This window comes from Mustela nigripes, chromosome 7, assembly GCF_022355385.1.
Source record: "Mustela nigripes isolate SB6536 chromosome 7, MUSNIG.SB6536, whole genome shotgun sequence".
In the NCBI taxonomy this organism is placed as follows: domain Eukaryota; kingdom Metazoa; phylum Chordata; class Mammalia; order Carnivora; family Mustelidae; genus Mustela; species Mustela nigripes.
Window position 1 is genome coordinate 36,106,257 of NC_081563.1, and position 23,651 is coordinate 36,129,907.

Here is a 23,651-nt window from a genome sequence, read left to right on the forward strand (position 1 = left end):
ATAAAACATATTAGCAAGGATTCAGAGAAAAGGGAACCCTTGTGCAATGTCAGTGAGATTGTAAATTGGTACAGCCAATATAGAAAACAGTATGGGAGGTACTTCAAAAAATAAACCTTAACCTAAGTTTCCTTATAAAAGTTTTAACTCAAAATTAACTACTTAAATATAGAACATAAAATCATAAAAACTTTCACAAAAAATTTTTAAGAGAAAATCTTTGAAAGCATGGACTAGAAAAAAATTTTTAGATTTGATATCAAAAGCACAATTCATAAAAGGAAAAATTGGAAAACTAGACTTTACCAAAATTAAAACCTTCTTCTTTGTGAAAGACCATGAAGAGAGATGAAAAGACAAGCTAAAAACTGGGAGAAAATAATTGCAAACCATGTATCTGACAAAGTCCTTGGGTCCAGAAGATATAAAGAATTCTCAAAACTCAACAGTAAAAAACCATCCAATTATGAAATAGGCAAAAGTCATGAACAGACATTTCCCTGAAGAGGACATTCCAATGGCAAATGTGAACATAAAAAGATAAGCAACATCCTTAGCTGTTAGGGAACTACAAATTTAAACCACATTGCGATACTACCACAAACCTATCAAAATGCTAAAATTTTAAAAATATTAATAATATTTTTATTATGCCAAAGGAAGCAGAGAAACTGTATTACTCATACATTACTAGTGGGTGGATAAAATGTTACAGCCACTCTAGAAAAAAGTATTCAGTTTCTTAAAAAACTAAGCATGTGCTTACCATAAAACTCAGCAATTATACTCTTGGACACTTATTCTCAGAGAAATGAAAACGTGTACTTGTGCCAAAACCTGCACATGAATGTTCATAGTCAGTGTATTTGACACAACCCCAAGCTGGAAACAACCTAAATGTCCTTCCCTCGGTGACGGGGTGGCCTGATTGACGTCCATACCACACTCACCAGTAAAACACAAACACCTGTTGACTCTCAGTAACCTGGATGCTGAGTGAGAGAAACCAATCTTAAAAAGTCCCATACTGTACAATTGCATTTATATAGCATTCTAGAAATAACAAAATCATGGTGATGGAGAACGGGGTCAGCGTCGTCAGGAGTGAGGGAGGGAAAAGAGAGGGAAGGGGCCGTGATTATACAAAGGTAGCATGAGGGATCCTTGGGATGGAACTGTTCGATATCTTGCTTGTGGTGGTGGTCACATAGAGGTATGCATGTGATAAAACTGAACAGAACTGTGCACACACATGCACACATGCACACACACATAACTGCATGTAAAACTAGCAAAAACTGAATGAGCTCTGTGGATTATACCAGCACCATTTTTCCTGGTGGAGATATTGAAACAGTGCTGTGTTTTGGAAGATGCTATGGTAGAGGGTACATGAGATCTCTCTGAATCATTTCTTACATCTGCATTCTTAAACTTGCATAAAAATAAAATTAAAAAAAAAAGAAAAACGAACATTTGCATTGATAAGTTTAAAAAATATATTAAAGATATATTAAAATACTGGAGATTGTTATCTTTATGAGGTAAAGACTCTGGATGCTTGAAAAGATTGATATTGAAAAGAATTTTTTATAATGGAAAAATTTTTATGAAAAATTGGCTAACTTAAAGAATAATACAGACATTTTTAGAATGGTATTCAGTTATAAGTTTAGTCCACTGAAAACTAAAATGTTAGGTGGCAGCTCTCTCTTGCCCCCTTATTATTTTAGCTTTAGGGATATCTATAGTTAAGTAAATAATTTAGGGGGAATTATTTAATTTGGGCTAGATTAATTTGGGCTAGATTAATAGTTGCCTGCTGTTTGGTCTCCCCCTAAATGTTGCTTTAAAAAAAACCTCTCCTTAAGAATATTCGGTAATCAGAGGGACACTTGGGGAGCACAGTTGGTTAAGGTCAGATTCTTGGGTTCAGCTCAGGTCATGATCTTGGGATCCTGAGTCTGAGCCCTGCATTGGGCTCTACCCTTGGCATGGAGTCTGCTTGAGATTCTCTCTCCCTCTTCTTCTGCCTCTCCTGCTCATACGAGCACATTCTCACGCTCTCGCTCTCCCTAAAATAAATAAATAAATATTTTATTAAAAAAAAAAAAAGAATACTCAGTAATCAGACATTGTACTAATTCACATTCTCCATTCCAGCTGGTGATCCAAGTGTGTGAGGTTTTTCAACAACTTTCTCCTCTGGGAGTATGTTTTAAACGTTAGCATGTGGTTCGGCATCATCTGAGTCTGAAATTATGATTCAGCGCTTTAATTGCAAAGCCTTAGCTTGTGGGCAAGATGGACAGATGGTTTAATCTACTTAGGGGATGGTCACAGTTTCTAACTATGAATGAACATGGAAGCCTAGGCAGAGACGGGGACTACTTGCTATTTGTCATGTAAATGAGAGAATGGGCACTGAGAGGGAGGGACTGCGGACCATGGTGGGGCCCTAATGGAGGGATGCTGGGCAAGAGGGAGGCTGAGCCCCTGCTCAGGTGGACATGTGCCAGGACAAAGAGACAGAGCATCGCTGCAGTAAGAGCCCATGTAAGGACTTCATGCCCAGGCTGAGGAAAGAAGCCAGCAATGGCTCAGTCTGCCAGAGAGGAGATAATCAGCAACCTTAAAACCAGATGGCAATGACCTTCTTTGGCCAGTTTTCCAGACAGACATCACTCAGACACGTGCTAGACAAACACAACCTTAAGCCATGACTGAAGTTTATTCTTGGGCAGAAAGACTTGTTTTATAAGTAGTATGTGTCAGGAGTCCCCAGATCACCCTCGGGTTTGGGGTGTTCTCTTGGACTCATATGACCCAGCATGTCACCATGGTCATGGTTAGGATTTATTGTAGCAAAATGATAAAATACGAAATCAGCAGAGATAAAAGGCACATGGGGCAAAGTCTGAAGGAAACCAGACATGAGTTTCTAAGACTCATCTCCACACAGGACATACTTAACTCTTCGGGCAATAACCGTGACAGTGTATGTGAACTACTGCTTAGCAGGAAAGTTCGTTGGACACTCAGCATATAAGGTTTTTGTCGGGGGCTGGTCATGTAGGTTCTCTCTACATAGCGTACCTCAAAATTCCAGACTTTCAGGAGGAAAACAGGTGAGCAGCATAAACCATATTGTTTGCATAAATAGTTCAGGCACAGCAAGCCATACTTATTAGTCAGGAAATGGTGGGAACTCTCCCCAAATCCCAGTTCCCAGATGCTAGCCAAGGGCCATCCTTGCAAGCAGGACTTTCCAGGAATAGCAGTCTTTGGCCTGCTGTGCTAACTCCTTTCTGCAGTGGTACCATAAGATGCCCTTCCTGATTTCATTGCTAGGAAGAAGGAAGATTAAAGATGTGGTGGGTGGGGAAGTGATCCAAAGGCATCCAAAATTAGGAAGAAAGAAGATATTTAGACACTACAGCATAAATAGGAGGACTGGAAACCCAAGGAAGGACTTCTGGTTAAGGAGGATGACATGAACACCCATATTACTGCTCCTCCCTCCTCAAATCCCATTGAAGTAGCTGGAAGAAAAAAATAGAAAAGAACAGATCTGCAGGAGGACTGGCAGTGGAAGAGGAGCCATCAGAGGACCAAGGAACGTGACTTCTTTCTGGAGAATGGACAGCAGATGGGATGGAAATGATGGGTCAACCCAAGTGGAGAGGGCTGGAGGTGAGGGTTGTTACTTTGGGTTATCTCTGAAAAGACACTGAGTCACAAGGGTTGAGAGCAGGGGAGGGACTGGGGCAGAGAACCAGGCATCTCTGTCAAGCCCTGCCTAGCAGCAGGATGGCTGGGCTCCTACATCAGAACCCTTGACTACACTTGTAGCATCTGCCACAGCTCTGGAAACTGCTTTGGAAAAGGACACTTGCTAGCCTGCCGAGGGAGGCCTTGGTTTCCTTGGGTGAGAGACCAAGACCTCTCAGCACATTAGCTTTGTGCTGGGGAGAGGGTCAGCCTGCCTGCTTGCCACCAGTTGACACACCCTACAGGAAACCTGTCAGATGACAGGTCCTGTTTTGTACCTAGAGCTTTCAGGGCACCTGGCATCACACAGAGTTAGGAAAGGTGGCTCTGGCTGCCTGCAGTGGTCAACCTGGCCTTCTACGTGAGTGTTGGAATCTGACCATACTGGGGAGGCTTCCTTTCTCTGGGCTGGATTTTGCTTCAATTGTACTTCCTGATGCAGAGATAGAAAATTAAGGAGACTAGGGGACAGCAGAAACTGGTCAGTGAATTTCATAGTATTCCAGTGTTACCTATGGTGCTTTCAACCCTTTGCCCCATGTTGAGACTCTAGTGATCTTCAAAGTGGTAGTACTGCTGTCCCATGATTGAGGAGAGGGGGAAAGAGCAGGCATGCACTATCGAGTTTCTGCAGGCTTTACATATTTCCCTTTAAGTAAGACGAAAGGTCCTCTGACCCTTTCATTATTTTCCTGGGGCAGAGGTTGTAGGCCCTTGGTGAAATTTAATTATGTCCTCCACCAAATCCAATTATGACCCACACCCATGAAATCCCATTATAACTTTCTTTGCTTCATTAGAGATATAGCAGAACAGGTGCCTTCCTAATCCACTCTGGCAGATTTCCTAAAGAGTATCAGTCAGAGGCTTTGCATAGATTGGTCATTATTCTTCTTTGCAGGCAGAGCAAATATGCAAAAATGCAAATGATCTGTGGTCTAACTTGCTTAAAGACCATGTAAGTATCTGGCTTCCTATAAGAAAGTTGATTCCTTAGAGATTTTAGGCCCCCAGGACTATTTTCCCAAGGACATTCAGATACTTTTATTCTGTTTTTCTTAGTATTTCCAGCTTTTACTTAGAAAAATTTCAAGTAGAAATTTTGAGAGAAAAATGGAAAGACTAGTACAGTAACACTTGGATTATATTCTCCATTTGGGTAGATTCTCCACTTCCAAGTATCAGTACTTTGCTATATTTATATGTCCTTTTTTTTTTTTTTTTTTTTTTTTTTGAGAAAGAGAGAGAGAGCGTGCACACACATGGGGGGGTGGTTGGAGGGCAGAGATGCAGAGGCAGAGAGAGAGAGAGAATCTTAAGCAGGCTCCAAGCCCAGCTTGGAGCCCAAAGCAGGGATTGATCTCAGGTCCCGAGATCATGTCAGGAGCAGAAATCAAGAGTCAGACGCTTAAGTGACTGAGTCCCCAGGTGTTCCTGAATGTCCTCTTTCTTATTCTGTGCATGTGTGTGTGTGCATGCACACACACATGCTTGTGTAACCATGTGAAAGTAAATTGCAGACATCTGTAAAAACTTCAGCATTCATTTTCTAAAATAAAGACAGTTTCTTACTGAGCACAATACCATCATCATACCTAAGCAAATGAATAATAATTCCATAATATTTTCTAATGAGGATAAGCAGACATTTAAGGAAAATCAACAACATGAAAATGAAGGAGCAAGATGAACAAACAGCTGCTGGTACTGAAAGAAACAAAACAGAGAAATGAAAACTAATTAGTATCCTTAGATATTGTGACAACATTCTCATCTATAAAACAAGAAGAGCCTGCTATGAAAAATGAGCATTACATTAAACTATAGTAACCATAGTGCAGAGAAATACAGTAAATTAAAATTAGACATTTGCAAAATTTTAAAATTTTGTTGAAGGAAAATTTGAGAAAACTTCTTCAGACTGAAGATCAGAAAAACCAAGTGAAGAGAAATAAAGAGGAAATAAAAGATACAGATGATCAATCAAGGAAATCAATGACATTCCTGAAAAAGAAAACAGAGAATACAGACAGGCAGACAAAATTAGAGAAATAAAAGAAGAAAACTTCCCACATCTGAAGAGGGACACAAGTTTTGAAATTGGCAGGACTCACTGGAAAGGGTCACAGCCTAAAATTAGCCTGGAGAATTTCAGATCACTGGCTAAGGACAAGAAGAGGGTCCCCAAACCTTAGACTGAAAAAAAAAAAAAATCAGATTACTTACCAAGAAAAGAGAACAGATTGTCTCAGCCCTTTTAGCAGCAATGCTGAGGGCTAGAACAACAATTTTCAAGTCTAACACACCCACACATCCCTGGAGATGCTGTTCAAGTTCAGATTCTGGGGTGGCTCGGGGGTTCTGCATTTCCAGCAAGCTCCCAGGCGATGCTGAGACTGCTGCTCTGCTGACCACATGTCTAGTGGCAAGGATCTAGAATAAAATGGAACAATGTCTTTAGAATTCAGAGGAAAGTCATCCTGAATGTAAAATTTCATAGCTAGCCAAATTATTGATGAAATATGAGGTAAAAATAAGACCTACAGATATTCAGTTGTTCAGTAAGTTTTCCTGCCATGTGCTTTCTGAATAACATCACTTGTAGATGAAGGGCAGAAAAGCAGAAAAGGAATTAAGTATTAGAAAGACATGTATGCTTTCTGGAGCTAATCCAGGAGCATGTATAAAGAAATATCTGGATAGTAGTGGTGTGGTGAGCCTGGAACACAATTAGTCCCAATTAGAACAGGAGGTCAGAGGATCAAAAGAATGGCTTCAGAAGGAAATGACTTTGGCTCTACAAATAGAGTGATTAAAAGGCAGGAAGATCTTAGTGATGTGATGGAAAAGGCATATGTTTCTTCTTGAAACAAGGGGGGGAAAGTCCATTAAGATTTCAGGAAAAACAAGACCGCTCAAGAAGAGCACGCTCCAGATATGAAGCAAACTAAAACATGACAGGAGAATCTGTTTCAACTTGACGCTTGGAAACGTTTCCTTCTAGCAGAACAAAACCCGCTTAAAAATGGTTATTTATGGAGTGAGGTCTTAGAAGAAAGGGATTGGGCAAGAGACTTCTACTTTTTATTTAAGACCGTTTAGTATGGCTTGAATTTTTAAAATTGAGTGTATTTTAAAAACATTTTCTTAAAAATACCTTCTTTAAATACGAAAGTGAAGAAAGAGAAGGGATGAAGAGTAACAGAGAAAGGAAGTCCTTTCTAAAAGAGAGAACAAAGACCAGTGTATTTCTCGGTCCTTGTCTCTGTCTCTCTCTTACACACACACACATACACACACACGCACACACACACATGCACACCCCTCACCCTCTAGCCTTAGCGATTTCCCTACCCTTTACCACTGGAGAGAATTCCACATTCTTCTCCCAGACACATAGGACCTCAGGGGCTAGAATGGTGCCTTGGGACCCGAATGATGTTAGGTGAGGGCAGGACCTCAGGCTGCTAAACCAGGACTCCCCCTGCTCCTGGAAGGACCCACACAGTAAACCAGAAACCAGAAAGAACATTCTCTCTGGGGCTCCAGCCTTCTGGCTATAGCTGAGCAGCAGATGAAGACATTGAGATGGCAGATGGAGAAAAATACAGATATCCCTGAAATCAAAGGTAAAGGTTGGGCCAAACCCAATCTCAGGGCCATGGATCATCAGTTCTGAAGTGCCTGAGATCTGGATGGCAAGAGGAGCAGCAGGTACAGAGCGGATGGGGCTGTGGATGGCGCGTCTATTTACCCGAAGGGTCAGCTGCTTTCCTAATCTGAGGGCTCTTGGAGAGAGAGAACAAGGGGGTAAGCTGAGGGCCTGCTTGACCCAGCAGATCAGGGGCAAGTGGTTCAAGGGATGTTCCCTAAGACCTGCAGATGGGAAGTTACACCCAGAATCACTTCCAGTGATGGCAACAAAAACCAAGGGGATTTGTGTGGAATGAGACCAGAGAGGCAGGCAGAAGCTCAGGAGCTGGCCTAGTGAAGACTATGAAGGCCATAGAACTGCCAAGGGTGGGCTTGGGACCCAGTCTCACCCTGGCATCCAGGCCAGGGTGGTAGCATTGAAATGGAGTGGGGAGGACAGCTTGCAGTTCTGCTTAGGGAATAGAACTGACATGAAGCATTTGCAAAATGTGCTCATTTGGGGGACCTTGGTGGGACTTTCGGGTGATGCTCTCCCAGAAAAGCTAAGCAAAGTAATTCGAACAGGCATTCTATTTTTCTATTTCTAAACCCAATGACCAATGCATGAAGCTGGCACCAGTTTTTTCAAAACCAGATGTTTTAGCATCTAAATATTGAAAGGTCTCCCCTAGGGCTCCACGTGTGAGGTTTTGGAGAAACGGAGCCTTCTGAATCTGGCCCACTTGTTTATCCTTATTCCTCCACTCCCCAAGGTGACTTCATTTTCTCTACAGAGAGATTGGTTTTGGCATTGTTTTTCAAGTTGGGATCTATGAGTTCTTTACGAGAATGTGTTAATTATTTGTTTTAACTTTGATGATAATCTAAACAGAAATAGTCTAAGTACGTTATGTAGTATTGTCTAGATAACACCATAGACCTGGAGGCTGCCTGCCGTAGGATTCCCAACTTCGTCTTTACATTTACGGGCCCTTTGGCAGCAAATAACATCACCTTGGTCACCAGGAACCAAGGAGAAGAGAACAAATGTAGGTTTTCTATGACCAAAACTATGTGTTTGTGCCAAGTGAGGCCAAGGGATGCTATGTTGTGCTGCTGAAGGAAGATTTCATCATCAGAGATTGGGAGGAGAAGGGCCTCTTTTCCCCGAGCCCTCAGGGGCATGGGCATAACCCATCCACAGGAACCTGCATGGCTAGGGAGGGCCAAGTTCATGCTGCAAAACAGTCTGCCACATGGTATTAGGGCTGTTGATATGAATCTCATTAGTTTTATAGTTTTGCTTGTATTTAATTTCATAGTTTATAATTGAATGAGAGCCACAAACATAAGGTGTTTATATCTAGTTAAATGTTTGAACATGTTCAAGCAACATTATAATTTGAAACAACTTAAGTCAACATTGAGGGTTAAGGAGAATTTTTGTTTTCCTTCGGAAAGGGTTTGTGCCTTACTCGAGATATGGAAGACTTCACAGGATTTCTTTTTTTAACATTCTCCTCCTTACCATTTATTTATGTATTTATTTAGTCACAGATGTAAAGCCTTAGTTGCTTTGCCTTCTGAATAAAAGGAAGTAAGTATACCAGTGATATCTACTCCAAGCAACTCCGCTGGACATTTTGTTGTTAGGGGGTGGGCTTCAGGAGAGGCCAGACATGTGTGTGTGCTGCAGGGAAACTTGCTGTAAAAGGCAGATAGAAATGTGTGGAGGGAGGGATGGGGAGGGCTTAGAAGGCAAGGGTTGGGGGATGGGCCTGAGAAGACTTGGGGCAACAGCAGCAGCCCCACACCGGGGAAAGTGGACAAGCTAGATTCAGGAAGGTCACCTTGGACCCAGCTGCCAGTGACAGTAGCAGTCAGGACACAGCTGGCTGGCTGTAACACAATATCCGCCAACGTGGCCTAAACCATAAGAACATCTCATCCTCCATGGTAACCCCAGAGCTGGCTCAGGGGCCTGTCTGTCCTTAAGGCCCAAGCCTCTCTCCAGCATTCCATTCCACCAACATTGGAGTGGTTCCAGGGTGGTCTCATCTGCATCTTAGAAGGGATTCCAGAAAACTTGCCCAGAAGCCCTCAGCTGAACTCCTCTGAGATCTCACTGGCCAGGACCGTACAGTTGGCCAAGGCCCTTCATGGGATCTGGGGGTGAGCACTGGGCGTTTTCCACCTCCTTAGTGAGAGAAGGTGTGGGCCAGAAAGCAAAGACTGTATGGGGGCCAAGGGCAGCGAGTCGCAGACAGATGACCAGTAGCACCTGTCCTACAAAATAAGTATGCTCCTGAGCTGGGTGGGCTCCACCATTCAGGAAGAACTGGGCTGGCCACGGGTGGCTGGTTGATGAGGCCAGAAAATGGAAAGGGACAGAGGTTGGAGTCAGGGGCCACTCCCAGGCTCCTTACACCACATGGGGATCTTTGGCATCCTTGGATGAGGCCCACGACAGGGGTTACCAGACCAAGGGTCTTCACAGCCAGGCAGAGACCCACGTTACTGTAGCAGAGCCCTGTAATCTCAGAGCACCGTGGGGACTGGGGCAGATTGTGGGCTCCTGCACTCTCCGAGGGGCTGTTGCCGGTTCCTGCCCACTGACTGCTGCCTCAAGGGAACGTGGGTTCAGGCTTCCCAGAAATTCCAGGTTTTCAAGAGAAGAGGAAACACATCATTTGTTTTTTAATGTGAAAGGGCAGGCAGGGGGAGGTCAAAGAAAACATGTTTGTGGGGTGCACTGAGCCATAGAGCCTGGCATCAGTAGGTGCAGACCTCCTAGCCCCACCTTGCTTACCTCCTTTGGAAGCTTCTGCTCTAGCAAACATGGTCCCAGAAGCTCATGGGTGAGGTGGTGTCCATCCCGGAAGGAGTGAGGAGAGGCAGTAAGCTTTAATAATTCCCTTCCTGTAGTCCAGCATATTCCTGAGAGTTTGCCTGCCAGGCTTTAGGGTTTGGGGCTGACCTCTGGCTGCAGGAAGTCCTCTCATCTGATCGGTCACCTCAGAATCTGCAAAGGACAGGGCTCTGTGCAGGAAGATCTCCAAGGAGGCCAGGGAGGCTGGCCTCAGGGACCAGGTTTGCCCATACTGACTGAAGATGAAACCCTTGGCCCAGCCTCTCTGAGCCCCCACCTGCTCCTTGAGGATCGCCCGCACCTTGTAGGACTCTTGTAGGACGGACTCATGTCCGTCAAGCACTCGGCACACAGGAGAGGTTCACTCAAGGCTGTGTCCTGTTGTTTCTTCTTCTCCATTTGATTACAAATTCCACGGTCAATGTGTTCATCATTTTATTTATATAGTTTCTTTAATAGAGTCCTCTATAGAGCTTTATTTATACCGTATGAAATAGAGACAAGTTCCTTGTCTTTTGGAGGTCCCCTTCCACATTTTACAAGTGGGGGTCATAACCCAGACTCTATAGGGATGTTGTAAGGATTAAATGAGGGAACACAGGCAAAGCGTTAACTGTGGTTATTGGCACATATAAGGAAAAGCTCAGTAATGTTAACTTGTTGCAGATATAGTGCAGGGCACATAATAGATGCTCAGTAAGTGCTTTGTGGGTGCCTGTGTTGTGAGAGGCCTTGTTTGGGCTGGGCCAGGCAAGGGGCTTTCCTTGCAGCTATGGGCAGTGTTTCCAAAGCGGAGTCTAGATCAGGGCAGAGGCAGAAAGCAGGAAGGCTGTGTCCAGCGCAGAGCAGAAGACTGAGTCAAATCTGTGGAAGGAGAGCAAGGCCCAGGTGGGAGAACCAGGGGCAGCCTGGGGCAGCAGCAGCTCAGGGTGAGAGACAATACACGGCAGGAGCAGCCTGATTTAATGTGGTCCAGGTGCCTAGCATGGCCTCTGAGGCTCTTCACAGCCAACCCCTGCCTGCTGCCTACTCTGGGCACCCATGCTTCTCCATGCTTGTGCCTTTAAAAGTGTTCCTCCTGTAGGGTGAAAGCCCTTGTCTCCTTCCCCTGTTCCATCTCAGAGACAGAACTGTGGTCAAGTGCAAGGGGCTTGGTTGCTAGTGCCCTTCCCTGCACCGCCCCTACCCTGCCCAGTGAACTCTGAATTTCCCTCGGTCACCCTCATCCTGTTACTCTGTCCTACTGACTTTCTCCCCAGCTCACTGGCTTCTTGCATTCTCTTGGTACCCCCAGTGCCCAGCACGGAGCCTAGAGCACAGGAGAGGCAGTGTAGGTGTGGAATTATTAAAAGCATGGGCTCTGGGCTTAAGTCCTAGCTCCACCACTTCCTAGCTATGCAAGCTTGGTGACCTGCCTAACCTCTCTGGGCCTCAGTTGCCTTATCTGGGCATTGGAATGATTCTGTTAACTACCCAGAGTTGTCAGGAGGATTAAATTAAGTCATTCCATATAAAGAGTTTGGAACAGATCTTAGCCTTAGTAGGTGCTCAAAAAAAATGGCAGTTGTTACTATTAGGTATCGAACACATGAATGAACAAATGAATGAAGGTTGTCTGTGCCACTGAAGGGACAGATGTTTCTTATTCATCTCTGTAATCCCCACAATACTCCAGAGGGGCGGTAGGTGTCATGCTCCATAAAGGTGTGTGGCATGAAGGGAGGAGACATTGGGATAATAAGTTAAATTTGATTCAGATTTAACCAAAAAACCAACCAAAAAAAAAAAAAAAAAAACCCAAACCAAAAAACTGACCACTCCTATTAGATCTACTTAGTGCATGAATTTTTGCTGGGCTTACATCACTGCTTTGGCTCCGTCCATCCTGCTAAAGTATAAAGTTCAAATCCATGTTTAAGGTCCAACAATTACTCAGAGCATTGTACCTGTGGGTTTCTGTGTTAAACAGCTCTTCCTCTCTTCTCCTCACCCCACCTCTCCCCTCCCCCTCCCTCCCTGCCTCACTTCCTTCCTTCCTTTTCTTCTAGCCAGGGAATTTTTCAAGAAATCTCACCTTGATGGGATGTCCAGCACCTAAAAGAGGAAAAATGTAAAGGGCTCGGGGAATCACATCCACTTGGCTTTTTCTTCCGTCTCACACCCCGAGTGACACCTGAGCTGCCCTCAGGAACCTAGGGTGCTGGATGTTGATGTAATAGGAATGTGGGACACGCAGTGACATTTGTGTCGGCAGTGCAACTGAGACCCTGAGGGCTGGGTCCAGCTTCGTGGGGTGAAACGTAGACAGTCATATCAGACATCACACTCAGAAGGACCGGTGCTGGGGTTTAACATGCCACTCTCAGCATCTTGAAATTCTTTGTAATTTTTGAGCCAGGGGCCCTGCATTTTCATTTTGTGCTGGGCTTCAAATGATGTAGCCGGTCCTGCCTAGGGCATGATTTGGGTCCCAGTGCCATAAGAGCAGCCACTTTGAACGGCCCCATCACCCCATGTGGTGCAAGCCTGAGTGCAGCCCCATTTCCCGGCTTGTCCTGGTTACATAATGGATGATGTCTGGTGGCTTTTCCGTAGACACCATGTTTTCTATTCTAATTGGCTCTCAATATTTCTATCTTGGCAGCAGATACCACTTATTAAAGCTTTTTCATCCAAGTTTCACTGTACCTGGCATAAATCAGTGAAATACTTAGTATGTAGAAATGCTAGTTGCTTCATAGGTGCCTTGAAAAGCCATTTGACCTAAAAATATATATATAACTTTTATTGATGTTATATAATCACTGTTGCCTGATGCATATGATATTCATTATAAATGCACGTTTATGATGTCATTATTCTGCACAATTTCTTAGACTCATAGTTTCCAAATGTTGGCTGTAGATTAGCTTGATTCCTCCTACAGATGGGATCTTTTTTGAAAAGGCAAGCGCACTGCTCTTCTGACTACCCAGTCCCCCAAAGTTCCCCTAAGAAAGGGGCTCCTGTGCAGGTGCACTGGGGATTAATCAAGTATATAGAAGAAAATAGTATTCATATTTAGAACCAGAGAACAGAGTAAATAACCACAGAAACAACACGACCACAAAAACGGTCACCTAGAAAGAAATAACTTCACAAGTTGTCACAAGAAAATCTTGTGAGTATTCAAAACACCAGACTTAGAGAAGGATGTAATCACTTGTATTGTAAAAAGATAATGTATCTTTCACTTGACAAAATGATCAACTACTAGGTTCGTTTTCAATTAATGAAATCTCTACTAAAGTAAAATTGTATTGAATTTCCTGATTTTGGTAATCACTATTGCTGTGTAAGATACCATTCTGGGGGGAATCTGAGTCATAACTACATAAAACCTCTCTGTACTATTTTAGGTTTTCAACTTTTTGTGGGTCTGTAATTATTTTAAGAAAGGAAGTTAAAATTTTTATATACGTGTATGTACACATACACACACACCATAGCATACTATAATGTATTTAGGAGCACATCTATGAGTGAAAACAAGCACTTTTTTGTCACATGCCTAGTCAAGATGGTGACTGGTCTCTTTGCCTCTCTCTGGTCATTTATCAAATAAAGTATTGGGTTTAGAAACTGTAATGCCCAAACCCCAGCTAATGGTAGCTGATAGCTTCAGTCATTTAATCTTTCACCGAGGGAGTATCAACAGCAGGAAATAAACTCATTTTTAAGATCATATTTTCTTGTCTTATGACCTAGAAAAGGAGGAACGATGCCAAGAGCAAGGAACAAAAAGGAAAGAAAAGGGAGCAAAGATCCAAAATGACTAATCTGCCAGAGCCCGATTTGTCTGTCCTTTCTCTTAAGTTTAGCACCTGATCTGGATTATTACATCATTCCAATTTTAATTCTAGTTAGAGTGAATTTTTTTTCAATTTAAGTTGCTTAAATTGGAAAAGTGGAAGTAATGACAAAAGCTAAAGGAATTGTTAAGGAATTGAACCAATTGGATAAAACATTGAAAACAGGAAGGAAATTTATTTATTTGTTCATTCATTCAGGAAGGACTCTTCTGCTCTCAACTCTGTGTCCTCTGTTGTCTGACGCTTTTAAGGATAAACAAACCATAATCTCTTAGCATTTTCTTTCCAGACAGTAGAAAGACAAGAAACCAGGAGACAAGTTGCTTTGCTCTGTATCATCAGGCATCAATAAATGCTATGAAGAAATAGAAATGTAAAGATATGGAAGGGTGGAAATCTGAGAAAGGAATCTTTAATGCTTGGAATGATGTTGCTCTTGTAACAAGAGGGAGATGGAGTTAAAGCCGTCATAAATCTAACAGATAAGCAAACACAAACAGTTTCAATCTTAATCTTAGTGATGTGTCAGTGAAACTTGATTGCTATATGATTTTAATTTTAATTCTAGTTAAAATGAGTTAATTTCCCCCCATTGCTGGGAATGTTGTAATTTTTACACAGATTTCGTATAGCAACAGACATAAAAATCTTCACATTTTTTGACCCGTGATACTGTACTGTGATTCTGTTTTTGTTTTTTTTTTATTTTATTTTTTTATTTGAGAGAAAGGGGTGGGGGGAGAAGCAGAGAGAGAGGGACAAGAAGACTCCTGCTGAGTACAGACCACGCCCCCCCCATCCCCAATGCAGGGCTTGATGCCAGGGCCCTGAGTTCATGACCTGAGCAGAAATCAAGAGTCGGTTACTTAACTGACTGAGCCACCTAGGTGCCCCAGTACTGTGATTCTTATAGATAGTGAACCCAAGGGTGCCTGGATGGCTCTGTGGGTTAAGCTTCTGCCTTCGGCTCAGGTCATGATCTCAGGGTCCTGGGATCGAGCCCCACATCTGGCTCTTTGCTCAGCGGGGAGACTGCTTCCCCCTCTCTCTCTGCCTGTCTCTCTGCTTACTTTTGATCTCTCTCTGTGTATCAAATAAATAAATAAAATCTTTTAAAAAAAAGGTACTGGAGGTAATGCCCTCTTTTTTATAAAAAATATTTTGTAATACCCCCTTTACTATCCCGAAGTGAAATATAGATAATACAACTTAATCTAGAGATATAATTTTAAGAATTCAAGACAATACTTAAAAGAAACAAAAGGAATTTATAATAAACATAATAATATAGAGGACAATGCCTGCATCTATGCATGGGATTACCATGGCAGCTTCTAGCAGACTGAGGCCCTACGTTAGGAACCTGTCATAACTGGGAACATCATACCAGCTTGCATGTCGCTGGTCTAAAGCAAGTCCTATGGCCTTCTCTAACCTTAGGGGGCAGGGAGCTTAAGCCATCCGTAGGCCCAGATGGGAGGAACCTGAAAGCTTTGGTGTAACTGAGTTAGGCTCTGCTCTATCAGTTGGCTATATGGGTTTTAGTACCTGGCTTTGACAGGACACTGACTGTGGCATAGTCTTCTGTGGGTCAAGACTGAATTGCATGACTGGCTCTGCCCAGCACTGCCAGCAAAGCTCCCCTAAGCAAATATGCCTTGATAAGTTTCCAGCATCCCTCTCATAGGCAGGGTGACCCTTTATAAATATTTTTGCATCACTTGGATCATGAGATTTATTCTCTGGTAATAACCAGAAAAAAAAGGGGGTAGGGGACAATGAATGCTCTTTGTCTAATATATTGATATCAAAACAATTAATGACAGTATAAAATTGGAAACAAGCCAAATATCTAATGGAATGGGAATGTCTAATTAGCTATGATGGTTCCAAATACCTAAGTGAATGGGAATGTCTAATTAGCTCTGATGGCTCCAAACAAAAATATTATAGTTATTAACCAGATAACTAGAATCAGAGACAGCAATGTGAACCAAAATGTCATTTAAGATATACTGTTGATTGAAAGTATATATATCATTTAACATCATCTCTATAAAAACATCAATGTATCTCAAAGAAGGAAATATTCTAAAGTTAGTTTTGTATGTGATTGAATCAGCTGTTTGTTACTATGTAACAAACCACCCTGAAATGGAGTAATGTAAAACAACACCCAGTTGTCAGCTCATGGTTGTGGGAGTCGAGGGTTTGGGCTGGGCTCACAGGCGGTCGTTCCTCTGCCGGCCTAGTAGGCCCACTTGTACCATGGCGGTCAGCTAGAGGCTTGGCGGGATGTTTGGTCCAAGGTCGTCTCACTGACATGTCTAGTACTTGCTGCCAACTATCCCTTGGGCCTCTGTCTGTAGCAGGCTAGACATGGACACCTTTTTAAAGCAGAACCGGAAAACATGCAGTAATTTAGGGCAAATTATAACTTTAAAGCTGCCGGGGGAAAAGATTGATGGATCTTGTTTTATGTATACATTTTAATTCTGTTCCCCAAAGGCCTAATCAACCATAGAATATTAGAGGCAAAAAAGAAAACAGACCATCCATCTATCTGGATCAGGGACAGCAAGTAGGTTTTATCTGAAGTGTCAGCTAAAATACTGGGTTCCAAGACTGGCCTTAGAGGCTGACATCTCAGGTGGGAGAGAGAGTGGTAAGTAGTTAGCTAGTTAGTCAAGTGAGCCGTGGGGGAGGGATTGACAGTGGTAGGGTAAGCACCACCCCTTTGCCATGGCAAACAGAGACCTCTGGGAGGATGGGGTTTCTATTTGATGCTTTCCAAGGTGTTTGCTAGAAGCAACTAGCCCTTAACTGGCTGCAGCATTTCAAGACACTCTAGCTTTTTTTTTTTTTTTTTTTTTTTTACATTCTTGACAAATGACTGACAAATCATCAACTGTCTGGCCAGGTTGTGGTGCGGGCACTGCTGGCTCAGTACAGCAAACAGCATAAAGAGAAGCCACTGGTCAGCTGCCTCCGAAACTGGGCGGAGTCTGGGAGGGACAAGCTGAGAACCAGGTACGTAACTGCTTAGGCTGGGACCACCCTTGGCCCTCTGTTTCTTATTACTGGGTCTGGGCGTAGGGAGCCTTGTCACAGCACAGCTCCCTCTTGTTGAAATTTTAAATATTCCATTTATGCAAACAGTCCACAACTAGGTAGCATCATGCTCCCATTCCCCAGCTGGAGAACCAAAACATTGCTGATTCTGTTCTTATTCTACTCCTATTCCTTCTTTATTGTGTGTTCATTATTCCAAACACATCAGAGGTTTTAATCCCCCAAACTCCATGAAGTTGGTTATTATTTCCATTTTATAGATGAGAAAACTGAGGCATAAAGGTTAAGAATTTTGCCTGGAGGTATGTGCTAATAAGCGACAGAGCTAGGATTTAATCCCAGGTAATTTGGCTTCAGGATCCATGTTTTGCTTGTTTGTATTGATTTTTTAGAATTTTCTTTAGGCTTAATAAATAAGGAGTAGTGTATGTGGTATTCTGTAGCTTCCTGTTTTCACTCTACTTTGTTTCTAAGATTCATCTAAGTTGTGATATGGGTAGATGAAGAACTGTTCTCTTTGTGTATCATATTTCATCATGTGTATATACCCCAATTTGCTTATCCATTCTAGTCTCCGATTTCAGTGGACACTTGGATTGTATTTTTGATATTTGGTAAAAAGCTCTTATGAAAAATCTTGTATGTTCTCTGGGGAATATGTCTAAGTTTCTACAGGGCCTTCAAATTTAGTTGCAGTGACTCAGAATAAGAAATAAATTTTACATCAACCACTGACGCCCACACATCCATAGAGGCAGACACCACTGAAGCAAACATCTCATGAAACAATGCTTAGCCTATTAGTCGTCGTGGTCTCTGGTAGTTTTCAATTGTTTTTTTAAAAAATACTGATCTCAATCCTTTAAACTGATTTTAGGGCCCATTGGTGATTTGCAGTGTGTTGCTGTTGTGTATTATTACCTAGAAGTGAGATTGCTGTGTGGGGAGTATGGCAATGTTCAACTGTACTAGATAGTCACTGTACAAATTTATACCTTCACCAGCAGCACGTGTCCTGTGGAACCGTATCCTCACCAACACATGGTTTTATCAGTTTTCATTTTGTCGATACTATATATGCCTATACGTATATATAAAGATCTCTCTCTGTGACTTTAAATTGTGTTTTCCTTAATGCTCTTAAAGTTGAGCACGCTTTCACAAGTTTATTTGCCACTTATATTTCTTCTCATTTGAAATGCCTGTCCACGTGTTGTGCCAAATTTTCTTTTTCTTTTTCTTTTATTCTTACTGATTTTTAGGGTCTTTTTAATCCTTTATTGTTACAGACATTACACCTACCTTCTACAAGTCTGTGCCTTGTCTTATATTTTCTTTATGGTGCCTTTTAACATAAATTCTTAAATTGCTGTGGAATTTATCAATCTTTTATTCTACACACTTGCTGAATCTTGTCTACTTTCAGATCTTGAAGTATATGTTTTTTAAAGTTTGAGAGTTTCCCCTTTCATATTTAATTCTTGAATCCAGTAGAAATTTCTGTCTGTAGTGTGAGGAAGGGATCTAATTTCATTTTTTTTCTCCTCTAGGGATTGTCAGTTGTCCCAGCACCATTTACTGAATCAACTGTCCTTTACTAGTGATGTGGGGCCCTCTCTGGCACTACTGTAAATTCCCATTTCAGGACTTCTTTGTTCCTAGCCTATTTGTGTATCCTAATCCAACAATACACTGTTGCAATTACACTAGTTTTATAATTATTATATTATATTATATTATTATATCTAAAATATAATTCAGAGTTGTGTTGGCTTTTCTGGGTCTTTTGTACTTCCATATAAGTTTTGGAATCTGTTTGTTAAGTTTTTCAAAAAGAAGCCCTGCAAACACAAAAGGAAACTATTCTTTGACTGTGGTTTTATGAGATATATAGGGTAGTCAGATTCATAAAGACAGGAAGTAGAACATGGTTACCAGGGGCTTGGAGGAGGAGAGAATGGGGTGTTATTATTTAGTGGGGACAGCATTTCAGTTTGGGAAGATGAAAAATTTCTGGAGATGAATGGTGGTGAGGGTTGTACAGCAGTTTGAATATACTTAATGTCATTGAAATGCACCCTTTTAAAATGGTTAAAAATTTTATGTTATGTATATTTTACCACAATTTTTTAAAATCTGCTCTAATTTTCTTTCAAAGTATTAAATCTATAGATTTGCAGAAAAATTGATGTATATACATATAAAACTGATTCTTGTCTCAAAGATTTTAATCTTCTAAGTGTTTCCTAGAAATCTATAATTTTCTCCATACATAGTATATCCTTTGATAGATTAATTTCTAGGTACTTTATGATTTTATTATTGTAAAAGGAATACTTTCAAAAAATTATGTTTCTATTGTGCCCATTTATTATAAAAATAGTTGACTTGTGTATATAAACCTGATGACAAAAAATAATTCCTTCTGTATCTATAGATTCTTTGAGTGTGTTTTTTCTATAGACAATCATACCATCTGCAAATAATGACTTTTTCTTTCTTTCCACTTGCTATTCCCTTTTATTCTTTTTCATATAGAAGGTATTTTTTTTGTCTTAGTCCTGGTTTTTAAAAAAATTAGCTCAACATTTCACTATTAAGAATGATGTTTGCCAAAAAAAAAAAAAGAAAGAAAGAAAGATGTTTGCAAAGGTTTTGATAGACCCACTTTACTTCCTAAAGAAGCTCCACTTATTGTTATTTTAAACATATTTTTGTCATTACTAGGTGATGAATTCTACTGCAAATGATTTTTTGCTTCTATTGAAATGTTATGTGTCTTCTTTAGTTTGTTCATGTGATAAATAACCCTCATAAATCTTTTAACTTTAAACTACTCTTTCCTGCTTGAAAAGCATTCAATTTTGCTTTGCTGCACTGTCATTTTTATATTTTCCTGAGTTTGGCTTGCTAGTGTTGTTTTAGCATTTTTGTTTACTTATTGGTCTACTGTTTTCCTTTCTTGTAGTTCCCTGATTTGAATTTATATGAAGTTTTACTAGTTTCATAAAGCTATTTTGGGAGTAGTTTCTTATTTTGTGGGAGAATTTGGTAAGTTATCTGAAAATTATCTTGGCCTGGGAGAATATTTAAACTACTGATTCACTTGCACAACACGGGTTTAAACAGCACAGTGCTGTCCCTTCGATAAACACAGGACAATACTGTAAATGTATTTTCTCTCCCTTATGATTTTCTTAATAACATGATCTTTTCTCTAGTTTATGCTACTCTAAGAATACAGTATATGATACATACAACATACAAAATATGTGTTGGCTGTGTGTGTTATTGGCAAAGCTTCCAATCAACAGTAGGCTATATATAGTTGAGTTGTAGGGAAGTCAAATGTTAAATGAAGATTTTTGGTTGCACTGGAGTCAGCACTGCCCGCCCCCCCAGCACCATGCTGTTCAGGAGTCAGCTGTGGTTTAATTGTTTTAAAACCATTTAGGCTTTCTCTTCTTGTGTTGGCTTTCATAAATAATATTTTCTGGGAACTGATTATTTTGATTTGAATTTATTGGCATAAGGTTTTTCATACTGTTCTCTGATTATCTTTTAAACTTCTGCTAGATCTATAGTTATGTTCCATTTGTCATGCCTAAATTGATTTCTTGAGTTTCTGTCTTCCTTATTATTGCTTAATCTTAGAGGAAGTTTGTCTGTTTTTTAGTTTGTTTTTTTCGACAACCAGCTTTTCCTTTTTGTTGATCCCTTCTATGGTACCTTAGTTTTCCACTTCATTGATTTACGCTCATAAATATGTTGCTTCCTTTATTCCATTCATAAGGAATTTATTGTGGCTTTTAAATTTTTGTGTTTTTTTAAAATTGCTATTTTATTTGGAGGCAGATTATTGTCTCTGTAACCAAAATGTGTGGAACTAATTTCCAAGGAAAGTATTTATTAGGAAATGTCATCTTACAATCTTGATTAAAAACATGGGAGAGGGTATGTGCTTTGGTGAGTGCTGTGAAGTGTGTAAACCTGGTGATTCACAGACCTGTACCCCTGGGGATAAAAATATTATGTCTATAAAAAATAAAAAATTATATATAAAAAAAAACATGGGAAACCCAATAAATAGTAGTGTGTGGGACTTTTCATATCTGTTGGCATAAAGTGAAATTAGGAAATCTGTAGTCTGTCCTTTTTTCTTTTTTTCTTCTTTTTTCTTACTACTGCCCAGGTTCCTATTTATTTAAACTGTAGTGTATCTTTTTTGGGGTGGGGGGGCACGGCAGGAGAAGGGCAAAGACAGAGGGAGAGCAAGAATCTTAAGCAGGCTCCATGCCCAGCATGGAGCTGGACACAGGTCTTGATCTCACAACCCTGAGACCACAGCCTGAGCCAAAATCAAGAGTCAGATGCTTGACTGACCGAGCCCTTCTGGTTCCCCAAACTGTAGTCTATCTTAAAGCTTAAAAACATCAGCTCCCATATTCTAGGACCGTTTCACTTAAGTCTCTATTAGTTGTAATGTCTCAATTTATCCTCACACACTCTACAAAGTCAGTACATCTTTTTAATATGTCTAGCCCTGAATGAGCATTGTGTAGTACTATTAGCTTTCTCCCCAATTTATTAGTTTGAAAGTTTTCCAACATATAAGGAGTAGAAAGAACAGTACAGTTCCCGTCAGAATCAGTTCCATCCATTCAGGAAACTTGTTCCCAAACTGGCAGCAAATCATCTGTCCTTTCATTTCTTTTCCAGATAGTAGAGCAGGGCTCGCTTCCATCATTCTGAAAGCAAAACAGACCCTCACCCATATGCAAATCTATATTCCTAGCAAATTTTCCGGGATAGACTTGAGATGTGCCAAAGGCAGTATTCCAATTGTAAATATTTGGAAAGTTCCAGTCCATTTATTTTTGTCTCGGATATTAACCTCCAAAACAGTACACATCTCTCTCCCCCAACATCCAGGTTTTACTGATTCAGTCTGTCTGTGTTCCTCTACTTAAGTCCCAAAACCTTGCTCTGATTTTTATGTATATTGAGAAAAGCTGTTTCATCCAACATGTTTTCAGTGTATGGGGCACTTCTCTAGGCATTAGTGACATGGCAGTGACTGTGGGTTCTCAGCCCCCATGGAGTTTATAATCTAGTGGAGCACTCAGATGGCAGTCATACTGACCACTCATGAGAGAAGGACCCATGAGCCGGGGGGTGGGGGGGGCATGAAGAAAGATGGGTTGAGAACTTCTTGGGGCTCTGAAATGCCTCCAAGTTGGCCGTTACTTTGTGTGGACACCCAGAAACTACCCCTTCACGTGGACTATGGGAGGAATTGGTGATGGTTCTGAGAAGTCTTCATGAGACTAGGGGAGGGAGGCAGGGCTTGGTTCTGAGCAGGACTGTACCTAATTCTGCAAACAGCTCCATCTTGTCCTCTCTTGTCCTTTCTTGTCCTGATGAATGATGTTCTCCCCCTCAACCACAGGGCTGCCACTGGAGCTCTGGCTGCTCTCATCAGCCCACTGATCCTTAGGAGACTTGGAGTTGAGGGAAGTGAAGATTCCCTATTATACTTGAATGTTTTGCCATACTGTATTATAAACATTTTCAAGTGTGGAGCAAAATTAAAATAATTTTAGTGAACATTTATACATCCACCATCTAGATTTTACTGTTTAACCTGTTATTGTGCTTGTTACATCACATACCTATCCATTCATCAATTCCTCAACCCACCCAGCAATTCATCTTTTTTTCTCTGATGCATTTCAAAGTAAACAACAGACATCAGCATACTTCTAAATAATTCAGCATGAACATCATTAGAGTTTGAAATTTGGTTGTAGTTTTTTTTTCTTCTTATGTAGAATTTGTGCAATGAAATGCACAGCCCTTCAGTGTGCATTCACTGAATTTTAACAAGTGTGTGCACCTGTATAACCCAAACTCTTGTTAAGTTATAAGTCATCAGCATCCAGAAAGTTCTCTTATGTCCCTTTTCAGTCAGTTTCTGTGACCACCACCCCAGATGCATTCACTGATAATCTGAAACTTTTCTACCACAGATTAGTTTTTCCTGTTTTAGAATTTCGTATAAGTGGAACCATAAATTATGCACTGTTTTGTAGCTGGCTTATTAGCATGGCATAATGCCTGCTGAGATTCATTCACGTTGTCATGTATATTAGCTTGTTCCTTTTATTGCTGAGTAATATTCTATTTTATGGATCTACTAGGATTTGCTTTCCATTTTTTTATTGGTGGATAGACACCTGCGATGTTTTCAATGCTTTAGTCTTCCCAGTTGATCTACTGTGAATATTTATATATAAGACTTTTTGTGAATATATGTTTTTTTTTCTCTTAGGTGAATTGTTGGAGTAGAATTGTTGGGTCGTAGGGTATGTGTTTATTTAGTTTTATGAGAAACTATGGGAAAATTTTCCAAAGTGGTTTTGCCATTCTACACCTCATCAATAAATATGAGAGTT

At 41.0% G+C, this 23,651-nt stretch overlaps 1 protein-coding gene across 7 annotated transcripts in view; it reads left to right on the forward strand.

The window, feature by feature from the left end:
* The window catches only part of ACOXL (acyl-CoA oxidase like), a 347,875-nt gene that overhangs the window by 220,825 nt on the left and 103,399 nt on the right, over window positions 1-23,651 (forward strand). For all 7 annotated transcript variants that reach the window (XM_059405581.1, XM_059405577.1, XM_059405580.1 and 4 more), the window contains one exon: window positions 17,045-17,154. In XM_059405581.1, coding sequence (XP_059261564.1) covers window positions 17,045-17,154 — 110 coding nt within the window. The remainder of the gene's footprint in view (window positions 1-17,044; window positions 17,155-23,651) is intronic.